Genomic DNA, 22,597 nt, shown 5'->3' with positions numbered 1-22,597 from the left:
GATGTCTGCTCTTTGAGAAAAATGTCAAAATGACAGCAGGTATAATCTTGTAGGACATGTCTGCAAGGCAGCAGTCTAATGAGAGTAAAACCCGTGGTGTATCTGGAACAGGTCATATATTATACATCACAGTTCAGAGTAGACAGTGGCTCCCGACTTGGAAATGTTCATCGTTTGATTTCTGCTGAAGCTCAACTTTAACTGCCTGTCAACAGCTGAGCAAAAGCGATCATGACACTTACCTACTGTATCACTGAAGAAATGTCCCAAGGTTTAGGGAAGGTTTGTTTAATTTATTGTAAAAACCTCACTTTAAGGGGTTATTTTTATTCCTAAATACAGTAGTTCTAATCATGGATGTACTTTAGGATATAGCACAAGCCTATCTTTAATTAACAGGTTCCAAATGAAATTTCCATCTATTTTCTCTTTTTAATGTACTTCTGGGGACACGGTGGCTTAGTGATTAGCACATTCGCCTCACACCTCCAGGGTTGGGGGTTCGATTCCCACCTCCGCCTTGTGTGTGTGGAGTTTGCATGTTCTTCCTGTGCCTCGCGGGTTTCCTCCGGGTACTCCGGTTTCATCCCCCGGTCCAAAGACATGCATGGTAGGTTGATTGGCATCTCTGGAAAATTGTCCGTAGTGTGTGAATGTGTGAGTGAACGAGAGTGTGTGTGCCCTGTGATGGGTTGGCACTCCGTCCAGGGTGTATCCTGCCTCGATGCCCGCTGACGCCTGAGATAGGCACGGGCTCCCAATGACCCGAGAAGTTCGGATAAGCGGTAGAAAATGAATGAGTGAATAATGTACTTCTCTCTAGACTCCAATCTAGCTCCTGTAGTTTAGTTAAAATTGTTGATTTTGAAACTGAGAGCACGTAGCAGAGATGTTACGAGCCGTCCGTCAGTTTTTAGCTCAATGAACAGCCTTACTTCCCTAAGGATGTGTATATCTTATAGTAGAAGTATATAGCAGGGTCAGGATGGCTGGTCACAATGCAAGGAATGTATTTCGATTTAGTAGCTTTTATTTCAGTAATAAGGTTTCCATCAAAAAGTCAAGATTATCCTGCTTTCTTTAATATGTGCCTTGTTGTTTTTCCACCATTCCAGATAATCGACTCTAACAGCAACACTACTGTTTTCTATCTCGCGCCCCCCCCCCCCCCCGCAGGTTTCATGCACCGAATAGACAGATCTTCTCTTCTGTGCTGCAACAGGAGATTATCATTAATCTTTCTTTTCATGTGGAAGTGATGAGTAGATAATAAAGCCTCTTGTTCTTGATTTTGCCCATGATGTGGCTTTGTAATTGCGACTCGTTGTAGTGTAATGAGAGTACTGTGTTTGATCTCGCTGTGTGGAGATGAGCGCTGTTACACTCTTCCAGTATTTTGTTTAGCAAACCTTTTTATTCAGACTGACTTCAAAGTGAAGTGTTATACTGTTCAATACAAGAGCGCACGCCATCTCGAGCAGGTTTTGAGCAGCGGGTTAAAGGTTACGCTTCATAGTAACGATAGACTTTAAACTCACAAGCATTGTTCACTAACTAGGGAGCTACTGATGCCCAAGGGAGGCTGTTTTAGGGGGTTTTTACACCTGGTCACCTCATGCATTTTCTGTGATCCGATAGCTATCTGATCGTAAAAAGACCAGGTCTAAATGCCCTCCGAAACGTTCTCAAGACGGATATAAATCCGATCGTTCAAACCCCTTCAGGAGGTGGTCTGGGACACATTACAGATGAAACTGGACAGGTGTAAATGAATGTGGTTGTTCAAGCCACATACGTCAGCACTATACTCCTCCCAAACGGAAGTATGTCACTCGCAGGTGACTCACGAGTCGTTCATCGCGCCAGAAACAAATATGTTTTCCCACCAGCGCTGGCTCCGATCTTTCACCCAGGTGTCTCGGTGGGTCTTAAAATGCACTGCTGCCTCCAGTGAAAATGCAGCAAACAGTAAATGCTGTTTTTTGTAGCAACCGCATACACCAAAGCGTGTTCCCTTTCGATTACCCTGGAAATGAGGTAAAATATATTTGCATATTGGGCGGGAGTAAAAAGATCGGATCGATATCCGATTCGCCGAGACGCATTTATGTGGTCTGATGTAAATTGAACAGTTTTAACAAACCTTTAAGATTCAGTCACACATTTGTAGATTGAAGCCACAGATTAGATTTCTCCAGATTAATTTCACGGCCACAGTGTATTTGTGTCATGACGGTAATCGTACAGAGGAGCGTAGACATGGAGAGATCTGACAATGTTACACAATCTTGAAATTATTATAATATGGTTTTATAATTAGCTTTAACTTTTTCAGGTGAATAGACATCCTAATTTGTCCTTTTGTCATTTTCGTTATTGTCATTTTTCCCTTCTACTGTATGTCATTGTTGTTAATGATTTTTTCTTTGTCATTGTAGTTGCATTGTAGTATTTGTGTCATTTTTTTTGTAGTTGTTATTATTTTCACTGACAATATTTGTATTTTTTCTGTCATTCTTCCTCTTCTTTTTTCCTTCTGTTGTAGTTGTCTAAATATCACCCAATATTTATTAAATTTTTTTTACATACATTTTTTTATTCGCAATAGATATCAAAAGCTAGTGATCTGTCTTACTGTACATTGTGTTATAGCTTTGATGGGATTGGGAGCGATTGGAAGCAAGACATCTTAATACTCCGAATCCCTTGTTACTGGGACTAAAATGTCTGTTGGATTAATGATGACATATTTCACTGTGTTAGAAAAGTTCACATTCAATTTGTACTGGGAAATAACAGCACGCATGTGCACATGTTTCACATTTAGCCAGCTGCACTTTAGAGCACTTTATCAAAATGTCAAACGAGCTGGAACACAAAACAAGCACAGGAGGAGCTGAAGAAGAGTGGGCTTTTTTTGTGGGTTCGTTTCTTTTATCTTTGAATAGTAATCCGGTTAAATCTGTCACATTCTACTTATGTAAGCTCGGTTGTTTAGACGCCTGGTTGTAATAGGCATAAGTGATCACCCATGTGGCATTGTTAAAAGCAATACAGATTAGTTTTTGTTTGGAATTTAGCGCCGTTGATTTGAAGCATGGTATAGTGTATATCAGGGGAAGTGGAAGCTTATTGGTTAATAAGATGATGAACTACTAAATGAAAGGTCATGAGTTTGAATCCTTTGGCTCTTGAGCAAGGCCCCTGATCCTCAAGTGCTTAGCTGTATAAATGTACGTTGACTGGATAAGGGCATCTGCCTAATGCTGTAAATGTATTTCAGAAGCACAAAAACCCATGAAGATTTTTTTTGTCTTTACAACTTTAAAAAAAAAAACATTGCTATGCATTTGACGCATTTTAATCATGCTTCAGAACTTACGCTGTACTTAAAACTACTAAATATCGATTTAACTATATTTTCTTCATCCTGAGCTGTTTTATTCGCTTCTTTGCCATACAAACTTCAACACAAAATGTTGCCATAAACTGTCATACATCTGCCTCGAAACCTTCCATCATGTAAGAATAAAGATCCTTCCTGCACTTTGTCGCTCCTAAATGCCCTCCACCTCATCTCTCACTCTCTTTACCCACATTTTCATCTGCAACCTGCTTTATCATCCTTCCTGTCAGTCGTTTAACACACAGCTCTGTGGACGACTCAGGGATGTGCTCAAAATGCTAAAGTGACAAAGGTCATGTGGGCTGTTAGAAGCTCTACTGACTACTAATCCAGACTGCTCTGCTTTTTTTTTGCCTAGTTTTTCCTCAATGTCATAAGTACTGATCCCCCTGCTGTCATGCCCTCATACACCTTGACTCAACCCTTCCAGTATCAGGGGACTAATTATTACTCACACCTCAAATTATTTACTAATTATTCACTTGTGTCTTTTGTCTATTTTTTATTTTTTTTTTTACAATATGTACTCCTAATAAAACAGCTTAAAACATAGTTTGCCTGGATTTTAGATCAATACATTGCAGAATGTATTTATTATATAAATAAATAAGCAAAGAAAGATTTAAAAAGACTTAAAAATAATTTGATCGTATAATAAAAAATAAACAAATGAATAAAAACAAAAAGGCAATATGACCTTATGCTTATTCAATCATCACTAACTATATATGTAATGCAGTATATAGTATTTTATTTTCTCATAAAAAAAAATTAAGTAAATAAAATCAGGTAAAATTAAGTTACGTAAAAATATATTTAAAAAACCTTTATAAGTAGGACAGTGTTACATAACTGAATAAATTTATAAATATAAACATTAGATAAAGAACATAAACATGAACAAAAGGGGGTTCAATATTTTGCCGGATAAATGTTTTTATTTTAAATGATTTTAATTAAATAGAAAATGTTACAATTATTAATTAGACATATTAACTTGTAATTTCATTACAAAATAAATAAATAGAAAACATAATAGACATTACGATATATTTAACTCTATGTATGCATTTATGTATGTATTTATGTATGTGTGTATGTATGTGTATGTGTATGTATGTATGTATGTGTGTGTGTATGTATGTATTTATGTATGTGTGTATGTATGTATGTATGTATGTATGTGTGTATGTATGTATGTATGTGTGTATGTATGTATGTATGTATGTATGTATGTGTCTATGTGTGTATGTATGTATGTATGTATGTATGTATGTATGTATGTATGTATGTATGTATGTGTGTATGTATGTGTGTATGTGTGTATGTGTGTATGTATGTATGTATGTATGTATGTATGTATGTATGTGTGTATGTATGTGTGTATGTGTGTATGTGTGTATGTATGTATGTATGTATGTATGTATTTGCGTATGTATGTATGTATGTATGTATGTATGTATGTGTGTATGTATGTATGTGTGTATGTATGTGTGTATGTGTGTATGTGTGTGTAAATTTACTCATTATGCCTGTTTTATAATCCAGTAGATTAAGCATAAAATATTTATTTACATTTAAACTAAATATTCTTTTATTTTTACATGATTATCAATAAAGTGACTGATTAATATTCAGGTTTTTAAGCTTTCTTGAGCATTGAATACATTTTTTTTCTCCTTGCATCATTTTAGCTCCAAAATTAATTTCAAGGTATGATAATTAAATAATTGTAAAACAAAATAAGTACTGTTTTTGTCTAACATAAAATTCTGTCGTTTACTTTCTTTTATTTTCTTTTTGTTCAGTCTGAGTCCGCTGTTTGAATGTGTGAAGGTGTGAATGTCAAATAGAATTCAAGAGTGCGCTCAAGGCAAGGAAACAGATCAGATAAGGTAGTGATGTGTGCAGCGAGTGCTGGCTTTGTATAAATATGTATTCTTATTTTAAGATTGTAATGTATTGTTTTTTTTTTTTAATAAGAAGCCTTCCCATAGCATAAAGGAGTTCTTCATTTCCTGTTTCCTTGCTGTGAATTTCAACCAAAAGAGTCAAGCTTGATATTTGATACCTAGATCTGTCAGGAAGCGTGCTGGGTTTAACCCTTGTATGTTGTTCGGGTCTGTGGGACCCATATTCATAAACATCAATAGTTTTTCAAACCTTTGCTTCCTTGTAAATTTGTTGATTTTTTTCCCCACTCATAACTTGATTAAATTTGATTTGCTTTTTATTTTTTACATTTTATTAAAAAACAACAAAAAACGAGTAGCACTTGAATTAAAAAATGTGATGTAATAAAGGTAAAGGGCAAATATTAACCATATATGCTGTTTATATTGCTTGTAATTGGGATGAAGTAAACATCTGTAGAGTATTTTAACATAAAACTTTTGATTGTGTTGAATTAAAAACCTAAAAATGTAGCGGGTCACCGGACCCACCAACACTGGCTGAGTAACAAACATACGAACAACATACAAGGGTTAACCTGTCAGGATTTTTGTGTCTAGTTCATAACCGGCCTGGTATCAGCCTATTATAGTAGGGTGGGTTGGTGCAAATAAATAATTGTGCAATCAGTGTTAGTGGCCCCAAACCTAATCAAGTTCTCCCCATAACCAATACCATATATACACTACAAGGCTCCTTAACCCCAACACAAACAGCACTACTATTGCTTTATAGGCTTATACTGTGCTACGGGGGCGGGACCTTTTTGTGTGGGTCTGCTTTAAACAGATCATTGTCCATTGGCTGTAAGCTGCCCACCCAATCAGAAATCATGCTGGTATTTTCTGTTATTTTTCTAATTTGGCTTTAAAAAAAATCAACCTTTGATTGAGTGGGAAAGACCTAAATTTGTCCAAAATCTGCCCAATGATACCGCCGGTTCAGGTTTATGAACTCATTAAGACTTTAAGCCCTATTCGGACGGGATTAGTTTTACGTGGGGACGTGGAGTAATGCAATTTTACCTCAGGACGCCTGTAATATTAATTGTATATTAATTAATTTGCACGGGACAAGACATCTCAGTAAAACTAGCAGAAGTGGGAGGGGTAACTCACTTTACGCACCACAGTAACCTCCTTGTCGTCATGTGCATATGACGTCGCTTCCTGTTTCAAGCACCTGCATGCTTGGAAAAAGGCGCCAAAAACTACTTTTAAACAGGAAATGACGGAATTTTACCGTACATATTTACAGCGGGTCGATTCGGACGGGATTAGTATTACCTGAGGTAATTTTTCTGGACCTTTTTACAGAAGGTAAAAGTCGCCGTAATCTTTACTGACATTGTCCGTAATGATTACCGAGATGGCACATTCGGACGGGACTAAAATCACCGAGAAGCTCTGGTAATAATTACTTTACCCCCACATCCCCACGTAAAACTAATCCCATCCGAATAGGGCTTTAGATGTACACTTTTCCTAAGTTTGCAAAGCACTAAAGATGTTTTGTCTTTTTCTGTGATTTTTTATTTCTTGCTAGTTTAACTTCTTTCCTTGCGATCCTGGAAAGTCTGAATAAACTCACTAATAGTTTATGATATATTCATTGCTTCCTGGTATTAACAGGATAGACCTTAATTTTTTTCTAATAATTACATTTAATTCAATTTAAGCTTCCTGGTGGTCCAGCGGCAAGATCCCGCAGTATCGTTGCTGCAGTGTGGGTTCGAATACCAGGCAGGGAGTTAAATCTCAGTGCTGCTCCCAAGCCCAGATAAAATGACGTTGTGTCAGGAAGGGCATCTAGTGTAACCCTGCGCCAAATCGAATATGTAGGTCATGTGATCCGCTGTGCCGACCCCAAACAGGGAGTAGCTGAAATTCAGTATAGTTGAACCTGTCCTCTTCTGAGTGACATCCAGTATAATGTTGATAAAAAATGGCTTTTTCATGACTGAACATTACAAAATGAAACAATACTAAGTGCCTTGAAAGGACTTTGGACTTCCACTTTGTGAAAACTCAAAAAAATATTTTTATGAAATTATTAACCCAAACCCAAACTATTTACCCAATGTTTAAATTATAAATACAAACTAATATACGGGGGACACGGTGGCTTAGTGGTTAGCACGTTCGCCTCACACCTCCAGGGTTGGGGGTTCGATTCCCGCCTCCACCTTGTGTGTGTGGAGTTTGCATGTTCTCCCCGTGCCTTGGGGGTTTCCTCCGGGTACTCCGGGTACACATTTCCTCCCCCGGTCCAAAGACATGCATGGTAGGTTGATTGGCATCTCTGGATATGTGTGTGAGTGTGTGAGTGAATGAGAGTGTTTGTGCCCTGTGATGGGTTGGCACTCCGTCGAGGGTGTATCCTGCCTTGATGCCCGATGACGCCTGAGATAGGCACAGGCTCGCCGTGACCCAAGAAGTTCAGATAAGTGGTCGAAAATGAATGAATGAACTAATATACATACAGGGAGTACACAAGTAATCTCTATTACAAAGTGCAAACATTATACCTATTCAGAACCACATCCAGAACATTCTACAAAATTCATGCCACTGAACATCCATCTCAGCAAACTGTCAATCCAAATCTCACCAGCCAATGAGAGTACACCGTTGTTAGGCTCACCCTACATGAGAGGTTTGAACCAGAATTCATAAATCATGATTAGCAAAATAGGAAACTGAGAAAATGTTTAACACAGAATTTGAAGATTGCAGTGAAAAACCACCGAGTTTTCTGTTTGGGTGATTTCTTCTTTGTTATTGTGCATTTTTGTCTGACTTTTAGCACAAATTTAACTTCATATATACACATCAGCATCAGCGTTTTGGTAAACATTTGATCTTCGTAGATTACTTTAGTTGATCAAAATAAAAAATAAAAACCCTTTTGGGGTGAATTGCAGTCTCTGGCGGCTGGAAGAGACGCGCGTATCCCCTGCAGGAGATCCTTAAATTTATTTGCAGTTGTTTTGTGCATTTAAAAAGGACAAAATATCATAAGGAGCTGCTTCCACAGAATAGCCACACAGCAAATCTTTCCAAAAGCCGTTTACTAATTCTGCAAATTACCTGTGTGGCTTGATCCTTTTTGAACAAGTAAATATCACTCCATCGATAAACTATTCCAGCTGACTGTGTGCCTTGACTGTGTGTTTTATTAGCAAGGAACTGGAGTTGGAGTATTCTATTCTCTGTATCGGTTCAAATATTCACAGACGAAGGTTGCTGTCTACATTTGGATGCAGAAGAATGTAGAAGGAGCGCTGATTACATGCAGTAGCTGAGGGATACAAATATATTATATTAATAGCCATATATTTATCTGTAGCACATACCATTCTGTAAATTTCAGTTTATACTAATAGCCATCTGCATATTATATTCATCGTACATATATATTCATCTGCATATTATATTCATCTGCATATTATATCCATTATCATATGTGTCATATATATATATATATATATATATATATATATATATATATATATATATATATATATATATATATATATATATATATATATATATATATATATATATATATATATATATATATATATATATATATATGTACTATGGACATTATATATATATATATATATATATATATATATATATATATATATATATATATATATATATTATGTCCATAGTACATATATATTCATCTGTATATTATGTCCATAGTACATACACATTTGTAAATTACTGTTTATAGTAATAGCCATATTTTGTTACATCTATAACTATAGACATCTGTATATTATGTTCTTCGTACACACACATCTGTAAATTACTTCCAGATTACCATTTTATTTAACTCATTTAAAACTTGTAAAAACTGTACTGTATATCCTGCACTTGCTGCTATTGCACTCTGGTTAGACCTAAACTGCATTTCGTTGCCTTGTACTTGTACATGTGAAATGACAATGAAGTTGAATCTAATCTAATCTAATCTAATCTAATCTAATCTAATCTAATCTAATCTAATCTAATACACAGTGACAATCTGAAGTACCTCAGCGATGTTTTTCAGGGCTTATGAGCAGGTTTTTGTGTTTGAAGGCAAACAGCGAGATGGTATTAAAAAAGCTTCTACTCAAGAACAATGTAGCAAGCATGAAGGTGTGAAATACACACAGGTATTATAGTCCTTTCAGGATTTTAGTGATTATTGCAAGCTTTGTAAGTTTTGTAAATTTATGATCGCAAAATTGAGAAATCCTGGAGAGACTGATAGTGGCTAAACTTTATATGCTCGCAGCATGTATGTATGAATTGATGGATTGTTGGGATGGATGAATGGGATAGGATGGAATGGGAAGGATGGATACATGGAGAGTTGAATGAATGGATTGATGGATAGATGGATGATGGATGGATAGATGGATGGATGGATGAATAGATGGATGGATGGAGGAATTGGACTGAATGGATGGATACATGTATAATTGGATAGATGGATGGATGCATGGGTGACTGGATGGATGGGTGGGATGGGATTTGATGGAATGGTACATGGATAATTGGATGGATGGATTGATGGATGGATGGATGTTTACACACTAATCCAGTAGGCTGAGGAGGAAGCTCTTTGCATTTGGGTTTATCGGAAAATTCAAACCTTTTTAAAAGTTTTCTCGTGTCAGAAAAAGTCCTTCCTAAGGCTTTTGTCAATGTTTTAAAAAATTTGAACAGTGAAGCTTGCCAGATGCAGGAGGCTTTCTGGGGGAATGAATAACCAGTTGGCATGATGTGATTAGAGTTTCAGCACGAAATCCCTTAAGATTAATTCCAGCCACAAGAAGCTATTCAGCATGTTGTCACAGTAGAAAGGCCGTGATGGAAAATCCCACTCTGCGGAATGCTTTCATGGTCATGGTGCTTTACAGAAGAAAAAAAAACCCATACGCAAGAGATCTCCATCATGTCAGAGATCAGTCAGTTTGGGCAAGAGAAGCTCTGATGCTAAAACAGCTACTGTATGCTGGGGGTATGCCTGAAGTAATTAAGACCTCCACTTTAATAGTCCATAATCGATCATCTGACATTCCAGCTCCATTCCGGAAAAAAGACAGATATTCAATAGTGTCGTCTCAGTGCTGTGACCTGTCACGTAGAGTTGATGGATAGAATTATTTGACTTAATTATAAAACACATCCTTGTGTGATAAATGATGCCATTACTGTGCTCCTTCTTACAGGAGAACAATATCTTTGAAGAGTTTCTGTCAGGTTTCAGGCCACATCATAGCACAGAAGTTACAAATGACTTGTTCTTAGCTTCAAACCGAGTCTGCATCTTAATATTAGTTCTGCTTGACCTTAGTGCTGCATTCGACACTATAGATCACAACCTAGACACCTAGATCAGGGGAGTCAAACTCAAATTCACAGTGGGCCAAAATATAAAACTGAGATAAAGTCATGGGCTAAACAGAATATTTATTGTAAAATGAACTGCAACTGATCTGTACAGTAATGTTCAACCTTTTTCATATGGAAGCAAACTTTAGTTTTGCTTAAACACAGGATTTGGAACAACCAGAGCTTGTTATTACAAACACATAAGAAATTCAATTTGAAATAAAAGACACATCAGTGGTGTTCATTTCGCAAACTTTGACCATACACTTTTTGACAAACTCTCCCTCATTAAAGGGCAGGGCAGATATTGCATCTCTGCTGGCACAATAAAGCTTTACAGCCTTTACAGCAGCTTCACTTTTTGATTTAGCTTTCATGAACATAGTCTGCTGGGAAACCAGACTTTTTTCATCTCCTCCGCCTTCTGTAGCTTCTGCTTTACGTCCAGGTCCTGATACTTCTCATAATGTTTTGTTTCATAGTGTCTTCTTATGTTATATTCTTTCGTTACAGACATGTTAGCTCCGTTAGCACACAAGACAAACAGGTCTGTCCTTTATATCCGTGAACAGATAATCTGCCTCCGTCCTGTCCTAAAAGCTCCTATTGTCCATCTTTCGTTTGGCCATTTTTGTGGAGGGTGGAATTAACCTGCCCGATGTGACTAACATGGTTGTTAACGACTGTCAACAGAGAATGAGGCGCGCTTGCTGTTCGTGACTACGCGTCAATACAGTGGCAAGGCATTCTGGGATTTGTAGTGTTAGCGGAGCATGCGGCTAGCCAGCTGTAATGCACGTCTGATATGATCTCGCGGGCCAAATATAATTACACCTCTGTCCTTTGACACCTCTGTCCTAGATCATCTACAAAATTACACAGGAATTCAGAGACAGGCTTTAAGTTGGTTTATATCCTCTCTCTCTCTCTCTCCTCTCTCTCTCTCTCACTCTGATATGTCTTAAATTCGTCTTTGGTGTTCTCATGTGTTTCCTGTGAGCTCAGAGATAAAAACTCCTCTTCGTTGCTTTGCACCATCTGTTCACTTTGCACATTTTGAAGTGACTAATCATTGAAGCCTTAAGTGCTTTGGACTTGTAGTGAAGTAAAAGTCTTAACAGTGATGCAACTTTTTTGCTTTCCATTTTGTAAGAACCGTTTCCCATCCCAGTCATTTGTGATGCAAGAGTCTGTCTGTACTGTTTTAAGGACGAGGATGATAACTGTGCTATGCTTTTCGTTCTTAATTGACTTTTTAATAATAATTACAGTTCTAACACCCACGTCGTCTATTGTCCTTTGTGTTTTCTTTAGAGAAATGTGACGAAGCGCTGGCCACGCCCCTTTCCCATAGTGCCTTCAGCAGCTCATCGGTGTTCACCACCGGATACACTCCTGAATACGCCAAACTGAACAGGAGAGGAGGTGAGAGATTTTTAAAGATATTTTCCTAACCAATAAATCTACAACATTTCTTATTAGAGTGCTTAGATGTTTGGAGCTGACAGGATCTCTAGCTCAGGTGAATGTGAGGCACGCTCTTAATTAAACCACTGTTAGTATGGGTCAGTGGACTTTGTGTAAATATTTAATAGGACATGGCTTTTTAATGGATCTGCAGGATGTCAGTGACACAATGCGCACCGTTTCACCGCTACACAGTTTGACACCTTCACAATAGTGGATAGAGAGCAGGATTATTATTCACCCTTCCCAATAAAGGTGTATTCACAGTTCCATACCATTAAAGCTTTCTTCATCATAGCATACTGTACCTTAGACACAAATGTTTCTAAAATGCGTAATAACTATCAGACTCGTCCCTGACTTCCAGCAATCAAAATCGGAAGTCGTAAATTTTAATGTAATCTTGCAGTATGCGGAAAATTAGCCTCGGCTGTCATGAGAACAAACACCCTGAAGTCATTAAGGTCTGATTTGATGTAACCGCAGGATAATTTTCTAGTTTTTATTGCAGATAAGCAAACAGCCTGTCAGGAACATTCATGTCCCAAGCATTTATCAACCATATTTATTCCTAATGACATCACCGAGACAGGCTTATTAGCTACACTAGATAAGCAGCATCATAAGAGACTAATGAAAGGATTCAGACATCTGTATGCCAGATGCAAATTTCTATACAGAAGAGGCTGGAAGTGACACTAGAAGTAGAAGTAGTGACCGTAGAAGTGTATATAGTGTTTATAGTGACTCATTGCTGGCACAAATCACTAGCAGGGTGAAAATCAATATCACCCAGTGCTAACATTCAGTATATAGGTGTTATACTATCACTATCACTGGCACAGCTTCACCCATCCTGGACAGCTGTAGATTAGAAAAAGAAAAAAATAAGCTGGTCTGAGATGCTTTTCTCTCACCAGATTCTTCCTGGGAGCTTGAAGCAGTCTGAACATTTTCTTCTGACCTCTTTTATCAAAAAGGTGTTCCCGCCCTCGGTACTGTCACACACTTGAGTGTTTTTTGTTTTTGTTTTTACACCATTCTGTGTAAAATCATGAGAGTTTCTGAAACACCCCACCAACCATGTGTGTATATTCATTCATTCATTCATTCATTCATTCATTCATTCATTTTCTACCACTTATCCGTTATCCGAACTTCTCGGGTCACGGGGAGCCTGTGCCTATCTCAGGCGTCATCGGGCATCGAGGCAGGATACACCCTGGACGGAGTGCCAACCCATCACAGGGCACACACACACTCTCATTCACACACAATCACACACTATGGACAATTTTCCCAGAGATGCCAATCAACCTACCATGCATGTCTTTGGACCGGGGGAGGAAACCGGAGTACCCAGAAAAAAGCCCTGAGGCACGGGGAGAACATGCAAACTCAACACACACAAGGCGGAGGCGGGAATCTAACCCTCAACCCTGGAGGTGTGAGGCAAACGTGCTAACCACTAAGCCACGGTGCCCCCTATATACGGTATATATGAGCTATTACATACATATATATACATATATATGTATGTATGTAATTGCTGTTCTGCTTTGAGTATTAACCCTTACTTGGTTTGCAAAACCATTTTCCATTCTATTCCTCTGTAAAGAAATATAAGTCCACTATATAATGTCCTGGTTTTATTCCCTCTTCATGTCTCATGCCTCTACAGTCTTCTCCTTCAGCAGAGATGGAGGCATCTGTTTAGCATAGCTCATCTGTGAAGTAGAGACAGGGAGGAAAAGGTCAAATCCCTGTCGAATATAAACCTGTTTGTCCTTCACAGCTGGAAATGGAAAGGTAGTGTGATGGGAGGACTGAAGACAGACGATCAGGTGAGCCAGTAGGAAGCTAATGAGAGGGAGAGCTGGGAATCGGTTGAGGCTGGCAAGTGGGGGAAAGATGGCTGTGCTCAGCATTCAGCCCAAGAACGAAGTCTCTGCTGAATAGAAATGTGGCCGTGCATGAGATTGGAGTGTTAATAAGATGCACAGAACCCAGTGATCCCTGCACTTCATTTTATTTTTCATTCTCAGTAGTGAATTAAATCCCCTCAGCCTGCTACTGAGGCACAATGACATTTATAGGCTATGCAAACAATTTGACTTCTTTCCTCATATTCCTCTTTGGTTGAAATACATATTCATATTTATTTGCTATAACTCATTTAAGTCATTTTCTTGGTTTGGGAACTTTTCTCAAACTTGCTGTAATTTTTGAAAACTTGAAGAGATTAAGAAATGTTCAGTATTATTGTTGGGAAATCTCTGTAAATCCAGAGCAGAGTTAAAAAGTAATACACAAGCACAAATAAATAAAATTGTTCAGTCTTCTACAAAAGTGTATGACAAAACTATTGGACAGGGGATGTGGTAGCCTAGTGCTTAAGCTACGGGACTACCAGTCGGAAGGTTGTGAGTTCGATTCCCATGTCCACCAGGCTGCCACTGCTGGGCCCCTAAACAAGGCCCTTAACCCTCAGTTGCTCAGTTGTATAAAATGAGATAAAAAACGTAAGTCGGTCTGGAAAAGGGCGTCTGCTAAATGCTGTAAATGTAAATCTTTATTCTGGACATTGTCCAATGCCTGTCCACTAGCTAGTTGCTGTTGGTTTTTTTTGGAGCAATGCCATAGAACCTTTAAGTAAATGGTTCTTAATATTTTCTAAGTTTTTATAGTCTAGAGAATATTTTTCTCAGGAAGTAAAAGTAAACATTCTATAGATGCTAAACGTTCTTCTCTGAAGCGTGCCCCCTGACAAAGAGCCATTTATGAACCTTTATTAATAAGAGTGTATTTACCATGAATTTTCCCTTCAGTCTTCGTATCTTTTAAAAAAGTTGCTGCTACAAGAAAGTTACAGGAAAGTGCTATTAGCTCTCTTCCTAATACATGAGCTCAGAGACACTAATGTTTATCTAGTGTTGCTCTGATTGACAGAGGAAAGAGTAAGGCCATCTTTCTCTCCTAGACAGCAGAGGTGTGCTATCATTGGTGTTCTGGTTGGCTTAGGGTATTGTGTTGTTCAGGGTATTGTGCAATTTCTGAGTAGCTGATATACATAACAGTCTTGGGCCCAACTATAAACTCTAGACTATTCTCTGTTCTGGCACCAAGGTGGTGGAATGAACTTCCCCTAGAGGTCCGGACAGCTGAGTCACTGGCTATTTTCAAGCGGCGGTTGAAGACCTACTTATTCAGGAAACACTTCAACTATCTTTTGCATTAAAAAACAAACAAACAAACAAAAAACCTTTGACACTTTTTCATTGTAACTTTGAACAAATGTTTTAAACTCATGGTATCTTAAGTATGTAACCTAGTGAACCAGCATTAATGTATTCAATGTTAGAGATTTAAGCACTTATGTACGTCGCTCTGGATACGGGCGTCTGCCAAATGCTGTAAATGTAAATGTAAATGTAAACATTTGTACCTTATTATACGAATTAAATAAGGTGAAATCAGGACATTGGCACCATTGCACATTGAGTTTAGGCTATCCATCGAATTTTTGTGTGGTTTTCATCAAGGTTTTTTGGTCCCCCGGACTCCTGTGTTCATTTCCACCACCAGATCTACTCATTTGTTTCTTTTTTACTTCTCTTTACTTTGCTTTTCTACAGCATTTTCACAGTCTGCGATTCAACCTCCTTTTTCTTTTTTGTACTGCCATCTTTCTCCTTCCACTCGCTTTCTTTTACTCCCCTTATCTTATCAGAATGTCAGTCTCCATGGCAGGTTACAGTACAGTCACCCCCCCTGGCTGTCTTCTTATCTCTATCTCCTTTCACTCATCCTCTTCTTTGCTTTCTGTTCTCACTATGTCACTGTTAAGCCTCTCTTTTACTCTCTCTAGTCTTTAGGTCAACCAGGCCAGCCCAGATTTTCATGTGCTAGCTCCATGGGTGTACACTTATCAAAAGGGCTTAGTGTTTTATTTTTTGAAGATGCCATTTTGTGCCACTCAATTCTATCCAGAGATGCCACTCATCTCTATCCAGAGATGGACCCTGATTATCCTGTTGAAGCCAGATTTCAAGTAATGACTATATAATTGGATCAAATCTCAAATCCTACATCACATCTTATCAAGAGACATCACTGCTGTCTGTGCTTCTGCTCTGACAGAGGAACCTGACATTCATTCATTCATTTCTACCGCTTATCCGAACTATTCTCGGGTCACGGGGAGCCTGTGTCTATCTCAGGGGTCTTTTGGGCATCAATGCAGGATACACCCTGGACAGAGTGCCAACCCATCGCAGGGCACACACACACTCATTCACACACTACGGACAATTTTCCAGAGATGCCAATACAACTACCATGCATGTTTTTGGACCGGGGGAGGAAACCGGAGTACCCGGAGGAAACCCCCGAGGCACGGGGAGAACATGCAAACTCCACACACACAAGGCTGAGGCAGGAATCGAACCCCCAACCCCGGAGGTGTGAGGCAAACGTGCTAACCACTAAGCCACCGTGCCCCCCCTGAGGAACCTAACATTACATATATATTCTTATTTATATAGATATTAATCTATATCTGTATATCTCTACTAAATTAATTTCTCTATTATAAAAACTAATTAAAAAAATAAAACAATTGTCACAAACACAAACATTACTTTATGGTGCAGTGGTGGCTCAAGTGGTTACAACTCTGGGTTGTTGATCGGAGGATCAGGATTCAAGCTCCAGCACTACCAAACTGCTACTGTTGGGCACTTGAGCAAAGCTCTTAACCCTCTCTGTCCAGGGGTGGTGTATCATGTCCGACCCTGCGCTCTGACCCCAGTCTCCAAAGTTAGGGTTAGGGTTAGGGATATGGGTAGAAATAATTTCACTGTGCTGTAATTAGGGTTAGGGTAATTAGGGTAATTAGGGTTAGGGATATGGGAAGAAATAATTTCACTTTGCTGTAATTTATTTAAAAGACTTCTTCTTTTTCTTCATGGAAAGCTTATGTGTGGGAATGACATGAAGCAAGGAAGATCATCTATTATTTTTACCATCTGATGAGGAAAAATCGTGGATCAGTTTTATTTAGCTTTAGCATGAATTCAGATTTATCTCGGTCATGTCTCAGCCATTGGCAACCGTAATAACCGCTAGCGTAAACAAAGTAGTGATGTAGCGTCTTAGCTCATCAAGAATAAACCTGAGGATGTGACAGGAAATTGGAAAATCCAAGACAAATCTTAGTGAACTTAAACAGAACAAGTGATGGAATATAAAATTCTGGTGAGGTTCAATTACCTGAAGAAAAATGAAGAGAAAAACAACTAAAAAGCAACAAAGTAAAAGCAAAAATTTAAATAAGTAAATTGTATAAGTTAGCGAATGTAGCTGTTTACTACACACCTCTGTGTGAGAATATGTTTGGTGTTAAAGTAACTTGTTTTTTTTTTTTGCACCTTCTCCCTTTGATGAAAAAAAAAAAAAGAAGTGTGGAAACATTTGTATTAGCAGTTGCTTTGAGCTTCTTTTGAAAAATCGCACTTCTTTAAATCAGACCTTTGTGCAGCCTCTCCACAATGCAGAAGAAATAAAAATACACGATCCATCTCTCAGCCTTAGTTTTTTTTTTATTTTGCCCTGCAGTGATGTCGAAAACAGACGCTGAATAAAAAAAGGGTGTCTTCACGTTCAGTAGTATTTTGTACAAAAATATTTTTAGAGTAAATCACAAGAGGAAACGAGTCGGCCGTGTGAATGGATCGCTCTTTCTCTGTGTGTAGGTGCTGGAGGCTGGTCTCCTCTCGACACTGATCATTACCCGTGGCTGCAAGTGGACCTGGGAAGCAGGAAGCAGGTGACTGCCGTCGCTACTCAGGGTCGATACAGCAGCTCGGACTGGACCACACGCTACCGTCTGCTCTACAGCGACACGGGCAGCAACTGGAAACCCTACCATCAGGATGGAAACATCTGGGTAAATTCTGCACTCAGGTTCTGTGGTTTTTACACATAGTCACTTCATGCGTTTTCTGTGATCTGATAGCTATCCGATGGTAAAAAGTCCAGGTCTAAATGCCGTCCCAAACGTTTTCGAGACGGATATAAATCCGATCGTTCAAACCCCTTCAGGAGGTGGTCTGGGACGCATTACAGATGAAACTGGACAGGTGTAAATGAATGTGTTTGTTCAAGCCACATACGTCAGCGCTATACTCCTCCCAAACGGAAGTACGTCACTCGCAGGTGATCTTTCACCCAGGCGTCTCGTCGGGTCTTAAAACGCACTGCTGCCTCCAGCGAAAATGCAGCAAACAGTAAACGCTGTTTTTGTAGCATAAACGTCGTAGCAAGTTTTTGCGTCTTCTTTTTGATCGCGTTCTGAAAACCGCATACACCAAAGTGTGTTCTGTTTCAATTGCTGATTGGAAGCTTGTGAGTTTGAATCCCAGGCCTACCAAACTTTCACCTTTTGGGCTCTTGAGCAAGGCTTTTAACCCGCAATTGCTCAGTTATATAAAATGAGATAAAATGAAAGTTGCTCTTTATAACGGCTCTTTGCAACGTGCCATAAATGTCTGAGGAAATGTTAACATTAATCGTAAATCTTGACATTGAAATTTAAGTATTTTATTTCTTTCATCTCACAACATTTTTTTTCTGCTGTTAATCAATGCCTGTTTAATACTGTATGTTATTCATATCCTAATAGAAAAATAAATGTGCTGTATCCTTTAACATAAGTGATAATAGGAACTTGTTTTTGCTGACATTCCACAAAATACCATACTTATGAGAAAAATGATAAGTTCAAATCTGGTGTTTATCAAAAAACATAGCAGTAACCGCGCTTCACGGCGAGGCTCGAACAGCACAGCTCATTGAGTTTTATTCATAAGATAAAACTCCACAGAGAAGAAACAGATTCATAATACTTTACCATATGTAGCATCTGTTGCATCGGTCTTAGCTTTTTTAGTTTAACAGCTGGGCGTTTGCTTCTTTTATTCGGCATCTGTTGGCTGGATTCGACTCATCAACAAACTGGATTCAGTCAGGTGTGAAAATAGCTGATTACAGTAAAGAAATTGTTTATAAACGTGTTCATGCTTTTAGTTTTGTATGTGTGTCTGTATATCTGCAAATTTGTTAATGCTAAAAAATTTGATGATCATTGCCTCAATATATAAATTGACCTGACTGATTTCGGCTTTGGAGACCCGTCATGACGCGATGATGTTAAAAAGCTTGCTCTAGTCAATTCTTTGGCAACGGTTTTATCAAACAAAACTCAAATTTTTTTTTTACAAATGCTTTGCTCATTAACATCTGCCATGAGGATTCATTCATTTACTACCGCTTATCCGAACTTCTCGGGTCACGGGGAGCCTGTGCCTATCTCAGGCATCATCGGGCATCGAGGCAGGATACACCCTGGACGGAGTGCCAATCCATCACAGGGCACACACACACACTCTCATTCACTCACACACTACAGACAATTTTCCAGAGATGCCAATCAACCTACCATGCATGTCTTTGGACCGGGGGAGGAAACCGGAGTACCCGGAGGAAACCCCAGAGGCACCGGGAGAACATGCAAACTCCACAGACACAAGGCAGAGGTGGGAATCGAACCCGCAACCCTGGAGGTGTGAGGCAAACGTGCTACCTATTAAGTCACCGTGCCCTTCACCATGAGGATTGAAGAACAAAAATTTCCAAATTCATGCTCATGACCTTTGACCAAACGACACAAATACCACAAACAGGCACAAGGTATGATACCACTCATGTGGTCTACACCAAGTTGGAATTCAGGAAATGTTTGTATCCCACCTTGTATGTGTGTAAATTTAATGTGTATAAATGTAGGGTATAAATCTGCGACAACACACTCATCTCAGATTAAATAAGATCTTGTGCCAGGCTGTTGGTGTCATGTCCACTCACCTGTTTTCAGAAATGTAGCCAGCCTGTCTGTCTGGAGAGACAGAACATGATAACTGCCTGGGCATTTTATGTTCACCCTTTAACTTCCGAAACAGGTCACTGAGCAGCAGATCCAACTTTGACAGTTCGGAGAGCTGGAGAAAGCTCCGTGTGCACACTGAAGCAAAAACCTGTCATAACAGTCCATGGCTTTTTCACATTATTCATCAATGGAAGATAAATTACAGTGGAGAAATTGAGAGTTTATAAAAGTTATGCAGTTCAGAAAGGTTCAAAGAAGTCATGCAGATCAATTTTGGGGGCATTTGGAATTCATGGTTCGTCAATTTTGGGGAGGTGTGAAAGCAGTTCTGGAAAGATTTCTAAATGCTAGCTTTAAAGCGAAAAGTAGTGAGTTCTGTACCACTTTCTTTTCTGAGACGGATCAGAAGTATCGTCTGTTCTTACCATGTTTCTTACAACAGGTATGAAATATCAGATAAAACTATCAGCTACTGTATCTGTGTCACAGCCAGAGGAGGAAGGAGGCGGACCCGCACACAGGATAGCTTCAAATGAAAGGGGTTTAATAAATGATAAAGACAAATACAGGAAAACAATGAGGACTAAAATAATACACATGACGAAACCAACCTAGACTAGACGTAACCAGTGAATCCGCGCCGCCATCGGCAACGCGGCTCACATTTATACACAGGACAATAATGACACAATGAGGAGCAGGTGTGGTGACAGGGAGGAGCAGACGAAGGCGGAGCAGACACGTGACGAGGAACGACAACAAACACACGTGGCCGAAAGTGCGTGCTGAACCCTGACAATCTGATGATAGAGTAGTACGTAGGTCTGAGTTGGTTTTTGATACAAAGCATGATGATAAATTATATCATGCCACAGTGTTGTATTCTTAATCCTGATTGGTCAGGTGTACAATGATGAAACTTTACCTTTTCCATTTTTTTTCCTAATTAAAAACAACCACTGGAGTATAAAAGGAATAAAATACTTCAGAATATTCACCTTCAAGCCGGTACGAGTAAATTCCCTAATTCCCTTCCTTGTCTATAACCGCTGTGTTTAAATGCATGGAAAAAACACACACACACACACATTTATAATTTATTTGAAAGTTTTTAATTAGCAGAAAGTTTCTTCACATGTTTATTACTAGACATTTCTGGAACAAGCCTGTTCAACTAAATAGGATTTCTTTAGAGAAACATCTGCATATTTTACCCAACCTGTCCTGTCACTGTATTATAAATTAGGAAAGATGAGTTCACACCATGTTTTTTTTTTCCCCCATTGCATTAAACATGCAGTTTCACATATTTCACTTCTCTTAGTATTTGGAGCACTGAAATTGTACCATTTCTGTACATTCCCTGTAAAGTGCGAGACACTTCCAGAAATCATATCACAATTGTCTGTGGATTTTTCTCTAGTCTTTCATTTTCATTAATTACTACATACATTTATTTTCATATAAGAGCGTTTTTTCTCCTGCTGATGAATAGATGAGTTTTATCGCTTCACATTTCCATAGTTGTGCTTCATTACACAACTACTAGCTTTATTGGTGAGCTATTAGAAACTGTAAGACGATCACTCCATTTCAGATCAGTGTATGTCCCATTATCTCTCTTATCTCTATTCCCTTTCTTGTTCTCTTTCTATCTCTATCTCACATATACTGTAGGGTCTGTCAAAAAAGCCCCCAAGTGAATAGAAACTAGAGGAAGGCACCAAATCGCTCAGTCAGAAGATAATAGTCTCTTGATTACGTTACTCTTTTTTCTTACTCACTTAGTTTAATCTGTTTTTGTCTCAGCATGGAACATGTTCGAATATACAGCCAATATAGAATATGTAATATTCAGCCAATTTACAATATTCATTCATTCATTTTCTACCGCTTATCCGATCTTCTCGGGTCACGGCGAGCCCGTGCCTATCTCAGGCGTCATCGGGCATCAAAGCAGGATACACCCTGGACGGAGTGCCAACCCATCACAGCGCACACACACACTCATTCACTCACACAATCACACACTACGGACAATTTTCCAGAGATGCCAATCAACCTACCATGCATGTCTTTGGACCGGGGGAGGAAACCGGAGTACCCGGAGGAAACCCCCGAGGCACGGGGAGAACATGCAAGCTCCACACACACAAGGCGGAGGCGGGAATCGAACCCCCAACCCTGGAGGTGTGAGGCGAACGTGCTACCCACTAAGCCACCGTGTCGCCACAATATAGAATATGTAAATCATTTAAAGTTTATTGGGCTTTGATTTTTTTCCCCTATTGGTTTAAAAGAGTTTGATGATTTTTTTTCTTTATTTTTTCATTTTGATAAAGATTAATCACTCACTTAATTTTACATTGTTCATCTTAAATGGTTGGTTTGATTGAGAGTTGAAAAATAAGCCGTAGTGAACCTTACCGG

The 22,597-nt window shown here is 38.8% G+C and overlaps 1 protein-coding gene across 1 annotated transcript in view; it reads left to right on the top strand.

Moving 5' to 3' along the window:
- LOC113662392 (contactin-associated protein-like 2) overlaps positions 1-22,597 on the top strand; it is a 115,436-nt gene that overhangs the window by 32,167 nt on the left and 60,672 nt on the right. The window contains exons 2-3 of the mRNA XM_047808920.1: positions 12,070-12,180; positions 17,976-18,169. Coding sequence (XP_047664876.1) covers positions 12,070-12,180; positions 17,976-18,169 — 305 coding nt within the window. The remainder of the gene's footprint in view (positions 1-12,069; positions 12,181-17,975; positions 18,170-22,597) is intronic.

Source organism: Tachysurus fulvidraco, chromosome 25 (assembly GCF_022655615.1).
Source record: "Tachysurus fulvidraco isolate hzauxx_2018 chromosome 25, HZAU_PFXX_2.0, whole genome shotgun sequence".
NCBI lineage: Eukaryota > Metazoa > Chordata > Actinopteri > Siluriformes > Bagridae > Tachysurus > Tachysurus fulvidraco.
The sequence above is the reverse complement of the archived record's forward strand: the minus strand, read 5'-3'. Positions and strand labels throughout refer to the sequence as shown.